Raw genomic sequence first — 15584 nt, 5'->3', positions numbered from 1 at the left:
CAAAAGCCCATCGGGAAACAATTATTCTGAATGTGTTTGTGTGCATTGATTAGAGGCCGTCGATAAATGACGTCACGCACCTGGCGTGACGCTATTTATGGACGTGGGGAGCGGTAGTGTAGCGGTTAGCGCGCTGCGCTAACTCAAGTGACGATTATCTGAACCGGTCCTGGGCTTCCCCTAGGTCGACTCAGCCTTAAGTGAGTACCTGGTGCGGTGTGTAAACATAGCCACTGGGGAGACAAAGGCGGTCGGGCGTGGTGCTGGCCACCCACCCCCTCGTGTGCCTTTCCGGCCTTCATAGGTGCTCGCTAACAACACATGCCCCTATAGTCTATTAAGGCTTTACGGGGGATCTTTGTAGGTGAGTGTGTGTGTGTAGGTGAGTGTCTGTCTGTGTGTCGTCGTGTGTGTGTGTAGGTCAGTGTGTGTGTGGGTGAGTGTGTGTAGGTCAGTGTCTGTCTGTGTGTGTAGGTGGGTGTCTGTCTGTCTGTGTGTGTGTAGGTGGGTGTCTGTGTGTGTGTGTAGGTGGGTGTCTGTCTGTGTGTGTGTGTAGGTGGGTGTCTGTCTGTCTGTGTGTGTGTGTGTAGGTGGGTGTCTGTCTGTCTGTGTGTGTGTGTAGGTGGGTGTCTGTCTGTCTGTGTGTGTGTGTAGGTGGGTGTCTGTCTGTCTGTGTGTGTGTGTGTGTAGGTGGGTGTCTGTCTGTCTGTGTGTGTAGGTGTCTGTCTGTCTGTGTGTGTAGGTGGGTGTCTGTCTGTCTGTCTGTGTGTGTGTAGGTGGGTGTCTGTCTGTCTGTGTGTGTGTAGGTGGGTGTCTGTCTGTCTGTGTGTGTAGGTGGGTGTCTGTCTGTGTGTGTGTATAGGTGGGTGTCTGTCTGTCTGTGTGTGTGTGTAGGTGGGTGTCTGTCTGTCTGTGTGTGTGTGTAGGTGGGTGTCTGTCTGTCTGTGTGTGTGTGTAGGTGGGTGTCTGTCTGTCTGTGTGTGTGTGTAGGTGGGTGTCTGTCTGTGTGTGTGTGTGTGTAGGTGGGTGTCTGTCTGTCTGTGTGTGTGTGTGTGTGTAGGTGGGTGTCTGTCTGTCTGTGTGTGTGTGTGTGTAGGTGGGTGTCTGTCTGTCTGTGTGTGTGTAGGTGGGTGTCTGTCTGTCTGTGTGTAGGTGGGTGTCTGTGTGTGTGTGTGTAGGTGGGTGTCTGTGTGTGTGTGTGTAGGTGGGTGTCTGTCTGTCTGTGTGTGTAGGTGGGTGGGTGTCTGTCTGTCTGTGTGTGTGTGTAGGTGAGTGTCTGTCTGTCTGTCTGTGTGTGTGTAGGTGAGTGTCTGTCTGTCTGTCTGTGTGTAGGTGAGTGAGTGTCTGTCTGTGTGTGTGTGTGTGTAGGTGAGTGAGTGTCTGTCTGTGTGTGTGTGTGTAGGTGAGTGAGTGTCTGTCTGTGTGTGTGTGTGTAGGTGAGTGAGTGTCCGTCTGTGTGTGTGTGTGTAGGTGAGTGAGTGTCTGTCTGTGTGTGTGTGTGTAGGTGAGTGAGTGTCTGTCTGTGTGTGTGTGTGTAGGTGAGTGAGTATCTGTCTGTGTGTGTGTGTGTAGGTGAGTGAGTGTCTGTCTGTGTGTGTGTAGGTGGGTGTCTGTCTGTGTGTGTGTGTGTGTAGGTGGGTGTCTGTCTGTCTGTGTGTGTGTAGGTGGGTGTCTGTGTGTGTGTGTGTAGGTGGGTGTCTGTCTGTCTGTGTGTGTAGGTGGGTGGGTGTCTGTCTGTCTGTGTGTGTAGGTGAGTGTCTGTCTGTCTGTCTGTGTGTGTGTAGGTGAGTGTCTGTCTGTCTGTCTGTGTGTGTGTAGGTGAGTGAGTGTCTGTCTGTGTGTGTGTGTGTAGGTGAGTGAGTGTCTGTCTGTGTGTGTGTAGGTGAGTGAGTGTCTGTCTGTGTGTGTGTGTGTAGGTGAGTGAGTGTCTGTCTGTGTGTGTGTGTGTAGGTGAGTGAGTGTCTGTCTGTGTGTGTGTGTGTAGGTGAGTGAGTGTCTGTCTGTGTGTGTGTGTAGGTGAGTGAGTGTCTGTCTGTGTGTTGTGTGTGTGTAGGTGAGTGAGTGTCTGTCTGTGTGTGTGTGTGTAGGTGAGTGAGTGTCTGTCTGTGTGTGTGTGTGTAGGTGAGTGAGTGTCTGTCTGTGTGTGTGTAGGTGAGTGAGTGTCTGTCTGTGTGTGTGTAGGTGAGTGAGTGAGTGTCTGTCTGTGTGTGTGTGTGTAGGTGAGTGAGTGAGTGTCTGTCTGTGTGTGTGTGTGTAGGTGAGTGAGTGAGTGTCTGTCTGTGTGTTTGTGTAGGTGAGTGAGTGAGTGTCTGTCTGTGTGTGTGTGTGTAGGAGAGTGAGTGAGTGTCTGTCTGTGTGTGTAGGTGAGTGAGTGAGTGTCTGTCTGTGGGGGTGAGTGAGTGTCTGTCTGTGTATGTGTAGGTGAGTGAGTGTCTGTACCGGGGGAATTTCCATCTGGTACAGATGTAGTGTTGTAAAGGACGGACTTCTAAACTTCTTTATGGCACACACTGTTTATTATCTTGACACACAGTCTCCTGACCCTGCACAGCTCGCACTCACTCCTCGCTCCTATTCTACGAAGGTACAGCCTTCGGACTTGCTGTCTATCTAATCTCCCCGCTAGCCTAGCGTCCTCCGGCTGGGACCTAGGGGAGGCACACTGACCCGCCGCTGGCCCGGCGGGTCCCCGACCTCTGGTCGCTCAGGACCTTCGCCCTCACAAGGGCGGGAAGGCTGGGAGCCAGGGTCCTATCCAGGACCTATCTCCTCCGACCACTGGTGACACTGAGCCCCAGCCCTGACAAGGGCTGGAGGGCTTGGTCCAGGGTCCTAGCTGTCTTCAGCCGACTTGGGTCTTCGTGTGGCAGAACTCACCAAGAGCTCTCAGCGCTCTGGCTTTTATACCTGTTCGTGGCCGGGTTGTCCAATCCCCGGCCACCTTGTGGAACCCTCCGATTGGTCCTTCCCAATCTGGCGTTTGGATCCTACCTCACCCCATTTGACCCTGACCGTTTGATTGAGCGGGACAACATTGTTTACGATCCGCTCTCTCAGTTTGAGAACAGCGAGTAGTTAACACCACTACCAGATAAAATGGGAGGCTGATCGACGCCCGGGCGCGATCAAGGGATGGCTCCCTATTGGTCAACCATGTTATGTATGCCGATGATTTGGTAATAGCTGCTCATTCAGAAGAGGAGTTGGAGACGCTGCTGCTGATACTGGAGCGTGCCACTATGAGGTGGGGCCTTACCATCAGCCCCACCAAAACTAAGCACCTGCCTGGGTATTTTGTACCATCAGACACTCTACCCCCACAACTCCGAATCGGTGATGGGGTAGTAGTGGAGAGAGTGGAGAGTTTCCCATACCTGGGCAGTGTGCTTATGACCGGCTCCAGTTTATCAGCAGAGGTCTCACTCCGAATAAGTCGAGCGGCAATATCTTTTCATCGGTTGCGTAACGCTGTGTGGAAGCTACCTGGTCTGTCGCTCCGCACGAAGCTTCAGGTCTTCTCGGCCACGGTCATTCCCTCCCTTCTCTACGCTTCGCCGGTTGGAAACATTTAGGCTGGCCTGCCTACGATCCATCCTGGGTTTAACCAGGCTGGATTGTGTGAGGAGCTCACAAATCCTTGAAAGATCTGGGCAAAGTCCCATCGGTGAGCTCCTCCGGCAGGCAAGGCTGCGTTGGCTGGGTCATGTAGCCCGCATGCCCAGCCACCGCATGCCTAAACAGCTTTTGTTCGGCCGGATCGAGGGGGCTAAACGGGCGCGGCACGGGCTGGAGAAGAGATGGAGTGATGTGGTACAGGAGGACGTGGAGCTGAGTGGACTTGCCGATGACTGGTACCAGCGGTGTCAAGATCGGCCTCAGTGGAGGAGGCTCGTGAAGGACGCTACTGGGCAGTTGGAGGCAGTCTCCCTCCAACAACAACGGAGGGCGGAGGAGCGACGCTCACAACAACGAGCGGAGCGCCGGGTGGCTAAAGCACAGCAAGTTGGTACAGTAGGGGGCACAGGTGGTGCATCAGCCAGTCATCTCGGTCATCCCGGTCAGTCGACCCGTGGCACCTGGGTCTGCCCCGTGACCTCCTGCCAGCGGGCGTTCGACACTTCACGTGGCCTCGAGGTGCACATGGCCTGGCACAAGCGTCGTGGTGACGTCACCGCCACTTAGTGGCGAATGGCGGTTGTTGTTGTGTAGGTGCTGCTGCTGCGTGTGACGGGGTGGTGTGGCTCGACTCGTCACAGCGGCAGTGGAGGAGCCGCGCGCCGCGAGATGTCGCGCGCCAGCGCCTCGGCCACGCGGCAGACGGCGCCACGTAGCGCGTGCGTTCGCCGCTGGGCACCATCGCACCGCCCCCCATCCCCCCTCCTCCTCCTCATCGCTGCTTCTCTCGCGGCGGCCTTCTACTCGCGAGTGGGGTAAGAGAGATCGCCGTCGTTGAGAAGCCAGGCTTGTCGCGCGGTGTCGTGACGGTGGGGGGGGGGGCTGCGGTGGCAATGTCGGGTCAATGAATGGCGACGCGTCACTGTGAAGATCGTCGAGGGAGAAGTCTGCACTCCGCTGCTGCTGCTGCTGCTGTTGCGTTCGCTCGCACTGGTCACCGGGCGGCTGTCCGTCCACGCGCCCGTCTGTGCGTCCGTCTGCCTGCCCCATCGCCGCAGGGCGCTGTCCGCGGTCGTGGCACCGGGTGCGAACATCATCTGCGGCAAGATTCCGGGACTGTCGCCACGGCAGCGGGCGCTGTGCCGGAGCCGTCCGGACGCGATGGTCGTGGTCGGTGAGGGCGCGCGGCTGGGAATCGGCGAGTGCCGGCACCAGTTCCGATTCAGCCGCTGGAATTGCTTGGCGCTGGGTGAGGAGACGGTGTTCGGCCAGGAGCTCAAAGGCGGTGAGCGCCAGTGTAAAAAATTTTTCCAAAATTTTACACTGTTAAGGGAAAACAAATTAAATATTTAATTACCAATTGCTTAATACTGGCAGACAATCATCTAACCCATAGGTGGCAGCCATCTCAAGCCAGAGGACGAGAGGACTCTAGCCGCCACGCATATAAAGGATTTATAGTGAAAAACTTAGTTTTTACGGGTTAAACTTATTGCTGGCTCCCTACACCCCTTTAATCCGCTGATTTCCCCTGACCGCCTGGGCAAAGGGCTCCATTCACAACATGAATAACACCGGTGACATTGGGAGACACCCCTGTCGCACACCTGACCCAGTTGGTATCTCCTCAGAGAGGACTCCATGTATCAGCAGGCTGCCCGCGAGCTTATGATGCAGCAGTTGCCTTACAACCCCCCTGGTGCGTGCGCTCCCCCACACGAGCAGGTAGCCGAGAAGCGGCCTTCCAGCACGCGGTGATCTCGGCCGCCGTGGCGTACGCCATCACGGCGGCGTGTGGCCGGGGCGACCGGAGCGAGTGCGGCTGCGACCGCGCCAAGCGGGGCGGCTTCTACAACGCGCAGGGGGGCTGGCGCTGGGGCGGCTGCTCGGCCGACCTCAGCCACGGCCTCGAGTTCTCACGCCTCTTCGTGGACGCGCGCGAGGTCAAGCGGAACACGCGCACGCTCGTGAACCTGCACAACAACGTCGCCGGGCGCAAGGTGCGTGGGCGCGCGGGTGCCCTACCCTGCTCCTCGTCTTCGCACGACGCCTTTCAATCGGCTGTCTCCGCAGATCACGACGACACGCGCCGTCCGTTTACAGACCTCGCTTCTCCATTTGAATCGGAAAGGTTGATGTCATTCATCGGCGCGCGATGACTTCATCTACTCGTGAACGCGATCCGTAGGGGGCGTGCGGCGGTGGTATAACGGGTCGGCGGATCGGAAGTCTTCGCTTGGGTGCTCCGGGCGCGGCACGACGTTCTAATTGCGGCGGCGAAATGAGCAACGCTGCAGTTAGGCGACCTGGTGCGCCACGTGCGGCGGGGTGAAGGGGGGGGGGGTTATCCAAGACGTGTGGTCAGTGTGGGAGAGTAGAGCGACGTGCCCTCGAGTGGGGAGGAGGGCTTTCTGACAGCAGTGGTGCCACAAAGCAGGTTGCAGCACTGCACCTTTACCTGTTCCTTGCACCTGACATTGGCGGCTCCGTTTCCACTGAGGACCTCCTCCCTCCAAGGTCCTCCAGGTCAGCGCAGCCTAAGAGCAACTCATAATCAACGTTTTTGGGTTTAGATCGCGTTATTTATAAATGTGTCGTAACCCTCCACCACCCGACACGGCCAATCAGTAAAAAAGTGTCACGTAGGACAAAAGACAAATAGTTCACTGCTTTAGCCCACCGGTGTGAAGTGTGAAACCACAACATTTACAATTTGAGTACGACGTTTCGCTGGTAATTGCATCCAGCATCATCGGGCAATTCGCCAGAATGGTGAGGCTTTGCTGTGTCTCCCGTTCTTATATAGAGCAGCAGCAGCAGCAGGGTGACGTCATCATTAACTCATCAACTCATCAGGTGCAAAGATTCAAGGGGGGAGAGCCTCACCATTCTGGCGAATTGCCCGATGATGCTGGATGCAATTACCAGCGAAACGTCGTACTCAAATTGTAAATGTTGTGGCTTCAACACACCGGTGGGCTAAAGCAGTGAACTATTTGTCTTTTGTCAACGTGACACTTTTTTTACGTGTCGGGTGGTGGAGGGTTACGACACATTTATAAATAACGCGATCTAAACCCAAAAACGTTGATTATGAATAACATTGGTCGCAAAAGCCTACGTGTTAAGAGCAACTCGCCCGGTGCTTTCACTTTCCCTGCACGGCCACGGGGTTGCAGGTGGCCACCCACCCAGCCAGCCAGCCACCTCCTGCTCGTGGCGACACGGCGACACTGGGCTGCTGCTGCTGCTACCCTTGCAGCTCGTCTGCCCCGGTGTTCCTTGAGTGCTCTCGACAGGGGTCTCCTCTCCCCCTGATCCCACCTGCAGGCCCATCATTGAATGAAGGCGCTCGCGTGCCATGCAAGGAATGTCGGTAAAGTCATTTAGGTGAAAAAAAAAAACAAATTTGCTGTGGTTGTCCCACCTGATGACGGAAGCTTGTGTTACCTCCGAAACGTTGTGATTGAGTTTAGTTATTTTTTATAATTTTTATTTTCACCCACGTGACTTTACCGAAAGAACCACGGAGTATGGATCCTTGCAGTTACGAAAACTTTGAATCTAGAATGCAAGGAATTATCATTACGCCCGTGGGGCCCTGTTTCCTCTGCAGGCGATTTCCCCAAACCGAGCACTCCTCCAGATCCAATCCCAGGCAGGCGCTGAAATGTCTTGGGGGTGAAAACAAAACCATCTCTCGTCCCAACCCCGCGTACGGCAACCCCTCACGCACACTCCCTCGCTTGACCTCTCCACCCGCCACCCCACCCCTTCCCTCCCCACTCTCCCCCCCCCCCCACTTGTCCCCACCTACCTCCCCGATGCTCTCCTGCCCTCTCGTCTCTCTCTCCCCCCCACGCGCCGCCAGGTGCTGGAGGAGAAGATGAAGCCGGTGTGCAAGTGCCACGGAGTGTCGGGCTCGTGCACCACCAGGACGTGCTGGGCCACGCTGCCCCAGTTCCGCGAGGTGGGCTCCGCGCTCAAGCGCAAGTACGACGAGGCGGTCCACGTGGAGCCGGTGCACGCCGGCCGCTACCGCCGCCGCTACCCCGCCTTCCTCAAGACGAGGCGCTCGCGCGCCCACCGCAAGCCGCTCCGCACGGAGCTCGTGTTCACCAAGAGCTCGCCCAACTACTGCGAGGAGGACTGGCTGACGGGCAGTGTGGGCACGCGCGGCCGCCCGTGCGACCGCAAGTCGCCACACGCCGACGGCTGTGAGCTGCTGTGCTGCGGCCGCGGCTACAACACGCGCCAGTACACGCGCTCGTGGCATTGCGAGTGCAAATTCCGCTGGTGCTGCTACGGGCGCTGCAGCGCGTGCAGCAACTGCCCAGTAGCGTCCTTCACGAGCCTCCTCCACTGAGGCCGATCTTGACACCGCTGGTACCAGTCATCGGCAAGTCCACTCAGCTCCACGTCCTCCTGTACCACATCACTCCATCTCTTCTCCAGCCCGTGCCGCGCCCGTCTAGCCCCCTCGATCCGGCCGAACAAAAGCTGTTTAGGCATGCGGTGGCTGGGCATGCGGGCTACATGACCCAGCCAACGCAGCCTTGCCTGCCGGAGGAGCTCACTGATGGGACTTTGCCCAGATCTTTCAAGGATTTGTGAGCTCCTCACACAATCCAGCCTGGTTAAACCCAAGATGGATCGTAGGCAGGCCAGCCTAAATGTTTCCAACCGGCGAAGATGCTCCACCAGGGGGGTCCACGTTTCGCAAGCGTAGAGAAGGGAGGGAATGACCGTGGCCGAGAAGACCTGAAGCTTCGTGCGGAGCGACAGACCAGGTAGCTTCCACACAGCGTTACGCAACCGATGAAAAGATATTGCCGCTCGACTGATTCGGAGTGAGACCTCTGCTGATAAACTGGAGCCGGTCATAAGCACACTGCCCAAGTATGGGAAGCTCTCCACTCTCTCCACAACTACACATGCACACACACATACACACACACACACACGGCACACACACACACACTGGCCCCACACTCTCACACACGGCACACACACATACATGCACACGCGTGCACAGAATCGTGTAAATATACACAATTGCATTCAAACTTTGTTATATTATTTTAATGCAGCTTATGCCCTGCAACGATTATGTATTTACTGTATATAAATAATACAATATAGATAGAGCCGTAATTTGTACTATACTGTGGATACGTGTTCTGTACAGCATCCCTTTCTATGCATGAATTTCACGCTTAATTATTGTACACATTTTCTTACACACATATATGGGCCCAGTGTATATATGTCTGTGTGTGTGTAATACACGCACAGTCCGTTTTGGAAATTCGCTGCTGAATAGCTTACGGGGCCTTGAGGAATGTGTGTGTCCAGACTTCACCAGGCTGGTCAGTAGAGGTCACTTATTAAAGACACGCTCTATATACAACTGTGTAGATACATATAAGGTTAATTTCATTGAATAGTTTTGCTTTATTAAAGATAACATTCCGTACTGTATAGTAGCCTGACACGCATGACCGCTTATCTATGCATTAATAACATGCTTTTAAAAATATATATATGCTTATGAACTATGAAGTATTTTCTGAATGCATCTATACGGATACATTTACCCAAGAGTTGTACATGTGAAGTATGGGAATTGACGGCAGGAACTTCTTGACGGGTAACACACTTTTATTAAATCCTTTAGGTATCACAATACAACGTGTGGTCTTTCTTCTTCCTCCGACACACTCCACTAATCTCGTGTAAGCTCTAGGCCTCTGGCTACACCCGATACACTTGACTCGTGTAGACCCTATGCCTCTGGCTACACACCATATACTCGACTCGTGTAAGCCCTATGCCTCTGGCTACACAATACACTCGACTCGTGTAAGCCCTATGCCTCTGGCTACACAATACACTCGACTCGTGTAAGCCCTATGCCCTGGCTACACATAGTACATTCGGCTCGTGTAGACCTATGGCTACACCCACTACACTCGCCTCTGGGTTACACAGAGTCCCGGTCCCCTTAGGACAGCGGGGCTAGGTACCCCAGGGCTCTAGGTCTTCATCCCCGTCTTCATTCTTCGCTGGTTACACACTGCCCTTACGCCTGTGTGCATCCCCTTTTATAGCCCCTGCTCACGAGAGACGGAGCTGATGCGGCGTCGACGTGAGCGTCGTTCCTTAATGACCCAATCACGACGCACTCTCTCTACGATCCGCTTTCCCCAGCGCGTGTTAACATTACTCCACCAATCACACTGCGCTGCCACCTGATCACTCCCTCTCAGCGCGTCACCGCCCACAGCCAATCGGTACCCCGTAACCCACGACTCCGCGCTGACCCCTGATCCTCCACCGTCAGCGCGCGTCACCACCTACACAGCCAATCATCACGCGCTGTGCATACGATCCTTAATCCCAGCGCGTATCACCTCTACATCACCCCCTCCCACATAGCTTGCAGCCGGCCCGGCTGTTAACCTACAACACAACATAACGCAACGCAGTAATAAAGAACTCCACATCCCAGTGTGCCCCGTAACACAACAACAACAACATAACACAACCTTAAATATGAAGCAATATACAGCCCGACGAACAACACAATAAAAGCGAACACCGTAAAACGAACGCGCCAAGTGTCACTGTGACCCACGCAGTGCCGAGGCGCTCCGGCTGCCTCGACTCCACACGTGGTAGGTTACACAAAGTAGCGCGACCTAGCGCGAGTCCGTCTGGCCGGTCCGTCGTATGGAACGGGACGTTGGCGACCGTCCGGTGTCTCCGGCAGCTCTAGACGGCACGGGTCGGGCCTGGAAGGACCGGCCCCGCCGTGAAGATCCGGCCGCCGGTGGTCGGCAGCAGTCAGTTCCGAGACACCTGGGAGCGGATCAGGCGGAGACATGTGAGGAGCAGGCAAGGACAATTCCCCCTCAGGGTCGTCGGTCACGTCACATGCTCGGCCCTCACGACACAAGGGGAGGCCATACGGAGGCGAGAACGGTTTCAGTCGGGAGGGGTGGACGTACCAACGGCGTTTCCCCCATTTTATCTGAACGCACTGGGGGCGTGCCACCCGCACGACCTCCACGGGTCCCCGCCACGGCTTCAACAATTTAGGCGACGTGGCCAAAGGTGCCTGAGGGCAATGCAGCCAGGCCTTGTCACCTGGTTCCCAATTGTGCACGGACACCTTCCGTGCCCGCAACCGCTCGTTCGCAATTTGGCGAGCCCGCGAATTAAGCCGTGCGGCCTCCCTTGCCTCTGTCAGTTTATGAATATTAAATTTAATATGCTCTGCCAATTTAGAATTAGTTCGTGGTGCGGGCAGACCCAGCTGCGTTTCCATGGGCGGGTCGGCTTCCCGACCGTACATTAGAAAAAACGGGGAAAACCCCGTAGCTGCATGGGGGGCCATTCTATACGCGGCAAGGACCCCAGGGACCTGCAGGTCCCAATCAACATGCGACTCACACACCTGCTGGCACAGCATAGAGGTCAATGTCCTGTTAAGCCTCTCCACCATCCCGTCCGTCTGCGGGTGGTACGGGGAGGTACGCACCTTTTTGGTACCCAACAGGTCGCACACCTCCTGCAGTAATTTACTCGAAAAATTTTTCCCTTGGTCAGTCAGCAAGCGTTCGGGAGCCCCCTTGTCCAGGACGTAGCCCTGGACAAAGGCGTCCGTCACAGCCGCCGCCGACTGGTTGGCGAGTGGCCACGCCATAGGCCACCGGGTAAAATATTCGACCCCCACCAACAGGTACTTATTACCCCTAGGCGTGACCGGAAAGGGCCCCAGAATATCGAGTGCAACGAGCTCGTTAGTGCGCGAGACCTGAATAGATTGCAGCGGTGGATTAGCTGCCACGGGCGGTGGTTTCCGTCTGGCGCACTCAACACAACCCTTCAGAATATTCACCACGTCACCCCCCATTCCCGGCCAATAATAGTCACGCTGAAGCAGGGCAAGCGTTTTGTTAACTCCCAAATGCAAGAGGCGTTCGTGTGCGGCCAAGACAACCTTCCCCCTCACAGCAGAAGGCACCACAATCGCATGCCGCCGGGACAAACTGTCCCATCTCATCAACAGGCCCTGCCTAAGCTCGTAGGAGCCAGTTCGGTCGTGGCTACCTTCGGAACCCTCCGTCTTTCGGCGCAATGCCAGCAGGGAGCTGTCCGCCATTTGGAGACGGCCCCACTCAATCAACGACAGTGAGAGCAGCGAGTCCTGACCCCCTGGGGTAGCGGGACCATCCCCAATTGGTGTGCTCGCGGTCGCAACCAACGCCTCCCTACCTTCCGTAACCGGAGGTTTACAGCGCGCCGATCCCGATAAGCACGCACATTTGTGACAAGGCAACAACCGCGACAGGGCATCGGCATTCGTGTGTCGCAACCCTTTACGGTACGTAGTCGTGAACTGATAGTCCTGGAGGACTTCCAACCACCGCGACAATTGGCCCGAGGGCTGGGCAACCCGTAATGAATACTGGAGCGCCGCATGGTCCGTCCGGACCGTGAAATGACGACCATAGAGATATGGCCTGAATTGTTGTACAAAAAAAACAATGGCAAGTAGTTCACGACGGGTGACGCAGTAGCGCTGCTCTGCCGGCGACAACACCCTGCTACCATAGGCGACCACCCGTTCGACCCCTCCAACGACTTGGGACAGCACTCCCCCAATGCCCGTGTTGCTAGCATCCGTGTCTAGCAAGAAGGGACTCTCAAAGTCCGGATAGCACAAGGGTGGGGCCCTTACCAAGGCGTCTCGGAGGGAGCAGAATGCAGCCTCCTCCTCCGGTCCCCACCGGAACTTCACTCCTTTTGCCGTTAAAGCGTGCAAGGGCTTTGCAATGGTGGCGAAGTGCTCAACGAATCGGCGATAATACGAAGCAAAACCGATGAAACTGCGCACGTCTGACACTGACGTGGGCGTCGGCCACGAACTGACACAGTCCGTCTTCGCAGGATCGGTAGAAATCCCCGAAGAGTCGACAATGTGACCCAAGTACCTCACGGATTTACGAAAAAGATGGCATTTGGCCGGTTTAAACTTTAATTTAGCCGATCGCATTCGCAAGAACACCCCTCTCAATCGCTGGAGGTGTTCTTCGAACGTTTTACCGAAAACAATGACATCGTCAAGGTAAATGAGGCACGTCTCCCACTGCAAGCCCGACAAAACCAATTCCATAAGACGCTGAAACGTCGCAGGAGAGGAGTGAAGTCCCATGGGTAACCGGTTAAACTGAAACAGGCCCCCTGGAGTCCGGAATGCAGTCTTAGGCTTAGACTCCTCGTCGAGTGGCAACTGCCAAAATCCGGACAATAAATCAAGAGTCGAAAAGTATCGCGCACCGGACAATGCGTCGAGAGACTCGTCCATCCTGGGGAGCGGATACGCGTCGGCCACCGAGATCTTATTCAGGCGGCGGAAATCGACGCAAAATCGCAGGGACCCGTCCTGCTTTTTAACGAGCACAATAGGTGCTCCCCAAGGACTGGAAGAAGGCGAAATAATGTCGGCTTCCAGCATATCGTTAACTGCCGACTGAACATGTTCCTTCTCAGCAGGACTCAGTCGGAAGGGATTTTGCCTGACCGGTGCCGCATCGCCCGTTTCAATGTGGTGGCGTAGCAGGTCCGTGCATCCGATATCATACTTATGTTTACTGAAGACATCCGAAAATTCAATCAGCAACCCGCGCAACGCACCCAACTGTAGCGCTGACAAATCGTCAGAGTCCGCGCACAGCATATCAATCCAATCTAGGTCCTCCTTTGATGGTACGCTATTCGTGGGGCTCGGATCAGCCTGCGCAACCAGCCTCTCCTCCGCAGGGACCCGTGCCGCGTGAGCCAGCACGGTGCCCTGCTGAATGACGGCCGGCCGCGCCCCAGCGTTTAAAACCATGACAAACGGATCCCTGTCTGCCCCAACCAAAGTGTGAGCCACCGATAAATCGAGACCTCCAACAGCCCTATTAGAAGGACCCAAAAGCATGGCCTGTTCCGAGGCCTCCTTCCCCCATGGCTTCCGTAACCGGAGGGGAATCAACATTTGTGAACCCGGGGGCACGTGCACGGTCTGTGTTGCTAACGCCTGAATGGTAGCGCACGCCGTCCGAATTACATTAGGGCTCGTCAAAAATGAAATACGGCGACCCGATGGTAGTTCAATGCAACGCTGATCAATGAGAATTTTGATGGGCATTTTCGCCAAAAAATCAGTGCCCAATAGGCAAGGAACCGCCAGGGAAGATGAAACGAAAACGGGTCCCGACAATTTGATATCACCAATGCAAATGGACGCCCTAATCTGACCGATAATGCCCAACGATCCCCCGTTAGCGGCGTAAAATGGCACATCCACCGGAAGAAGCGGACGACATTGTACCGGGAGAATATTATAAATGAGATCCGAAATAATAGTCGCCGATGCCCCCGTGTCCACTAACACCCTGACCTCGACCCCATCAATCGATCCGGTAACGACGGATGAACCCGCTGAGGCAGCCACTATTCTGTGCCCCAATTCCGACCATTTAATGTCTCCCCGGTCCCGGCCGAACCCCCCTCTCCGAACCGAATCCCCGAACTCTACTCGGCTCTCCCTCGTCGCAACGCGACGACCCATACGTGTCGAGTATGCGGGCCAAGCATGTGAGGTGCCGCGACTTGCCGGGGTTTGCAGTGATGACTTGGGGCCTTGGTCGTCGTCCAGCCGAGGTCCCATGGCGCGCTGACGTGGGGCGCGGCAACCGGAGGCCACGTGGCCACGAAGGCCGCAGTTATAGCAGGTGATGACAGTAGTCGGAGATCTCGGTTGCTCCAGCTTGCGGGCCGCTCGCAGAGGCGAACGACCCCCCGACCTCCAGTCCCCCGCTCGTCCCGCGATGAACGCGTCCTCTCGTGGGCTGACGACTTGGGGCACGGTGTCAACCGGACCCGGAGTTGAGGCCACGGCAGCGTTGCAGACGACCCCCTGCTTTCGTTGAAGGACCTCGTGCGCTTGCATGCTCGTGGCGACCCGTAATGAAGAAATATCGGTGTCGTCGGCCGTGTTGATGGGGACCCCCAGGTCCTGCGCCAACTTGAGCAGCTGCTCCAAAACCATCGCATCTTGGCCCTCCTCGTCCATACGAGGGAACGCGGCGTCAGCGAGAGCGAGCAACGCCGTGCGGTAGGCGAGCACGGTCTCCGTGTCCGCCTTCCGTCTTGCGTAGAAATGATGGCGGCACGCCGAGGGAGGACCGTAGACTTTGGCCATGAGAGCCAGCGCATCCTTGAGCGTGGAGCGGTCCGACCTGCGTGCGGACGTGAAGGCCGCGAGCGCGTTGTCGTCCAGCATGGCAGGCAGTGCCCGCAGTGCCGTAGCGTCGGACCAGGCGGACATCTCTTGATGCGCCAAAAATCTGCGCTGAAATTGGCTCCAATCCCCGCCTTCCGCCTTGAATGCTGACAACGTGGGAAGGCGCTGCTGAAAGATAAAGTCGTCCTCCTCCTCGTGCTTCCTCTCTGCCCCCCCGTCGGTGTGTAAGATGGCGGCCCCAGTGGCGGGTGTGTGATGGCGGTCCGCCGCGCGCGTTGGTGACGTCAGCGGCCGCGCATGGAGAACCGCTGCCACGTGGTGATGGCCGTTCCCGCCAAAAGTTGGAGCGGATGAAATGGCGGGAATCGCCAAATCGTTTTGGCGGGAATCTGCAGGGCGACCCTGTAGCACGTCGGCCGCCGTCCCCGCTCCTCCCGACGAGCTGATCTCCGCCAAGATGGACGCGGCGGCGAGCAGCAGCTCCGCCAGACGGGAGTGTGCCTCGCGAAGCACGGTGTCAGTCCCCCGTCGCTCGACCGGCGCCGTCGGTGGATCCTGCCCCGTGGGCAGCTCCTCTTCCTCACCCCCTGATGCCCGCTGGCCCGCGTCGTCGAGGTTGTCCTCGTGGTCAATCCCGTGGGTCCGACGGTTCCTCCTTGTATCCATGCTT

The 15584-nt window shown here is 56.4% G+C and overlaps 2 protein-coding genes across 2 annotated transcripts in view; one reads left to right on the top strand and one right to left on the bottom strand.

Annotated features, from left to right (window-relative positions):
* Positions 1 to 2844: 2844 nt before the first annotated feature.
* Positions 2845 to 7948, top strand: LOC133362125 (protein Wnt-7b-like; the record flags this gene model as incomplete). The annotated part of the gene is made up of 4 exons (XM_061581079.1): positions 2845 to 2855; positions 4674 to 4900; positions 5341 to 5615; positions 7487 to 7948. Coding segments are annotated over 4 exons (975 nt in total), but the record flags the coding sequence as incomplete, so codon positions are not given.
* Positions 7949 to 15340: 7392 nt separating this feature from the next.
* Positions 15341 to 15584, bottom strand: part of LOC133362122 (protocadherin-10-like) — a gene marked incomplete at its 3' end in the record, with an annotated part of 10939 nt that continues 10695 nt past the window's right edge. The window contains exon 5 of the mRNA XM_061581077.1: positions 15341 to 15388. Coding sequence (XP_061437061.1) covers positions 15341 to 15388 — 48 coding nt within the window. The remainder of the gene's footprint in view (positions 15389 to 15584) is intronic.

Source organism: Lethenteron reissneri, unplaced genomic scaffold (assembly GCF_015708825.2).
Source record: "Lethenteron reissneri isolate LAM-NWPU_2019-01 unplaced genomic scaffold, ASM1570882v1 scaffold_1376, whole genome shotgun sequence".
Taxonomy (NCBI): domain Eukaryota; kingdom Metazoa; phylum Chordata; class Hyperoartia; order Petromyzontiformes; family Petromyzontidae; genus Lethenteron; species Lethenteron reissneri.
Note: the sequence above shows the minus strand (reverse complement) of the source record. Positions and strands in the feature narration are given on the sequence as shown.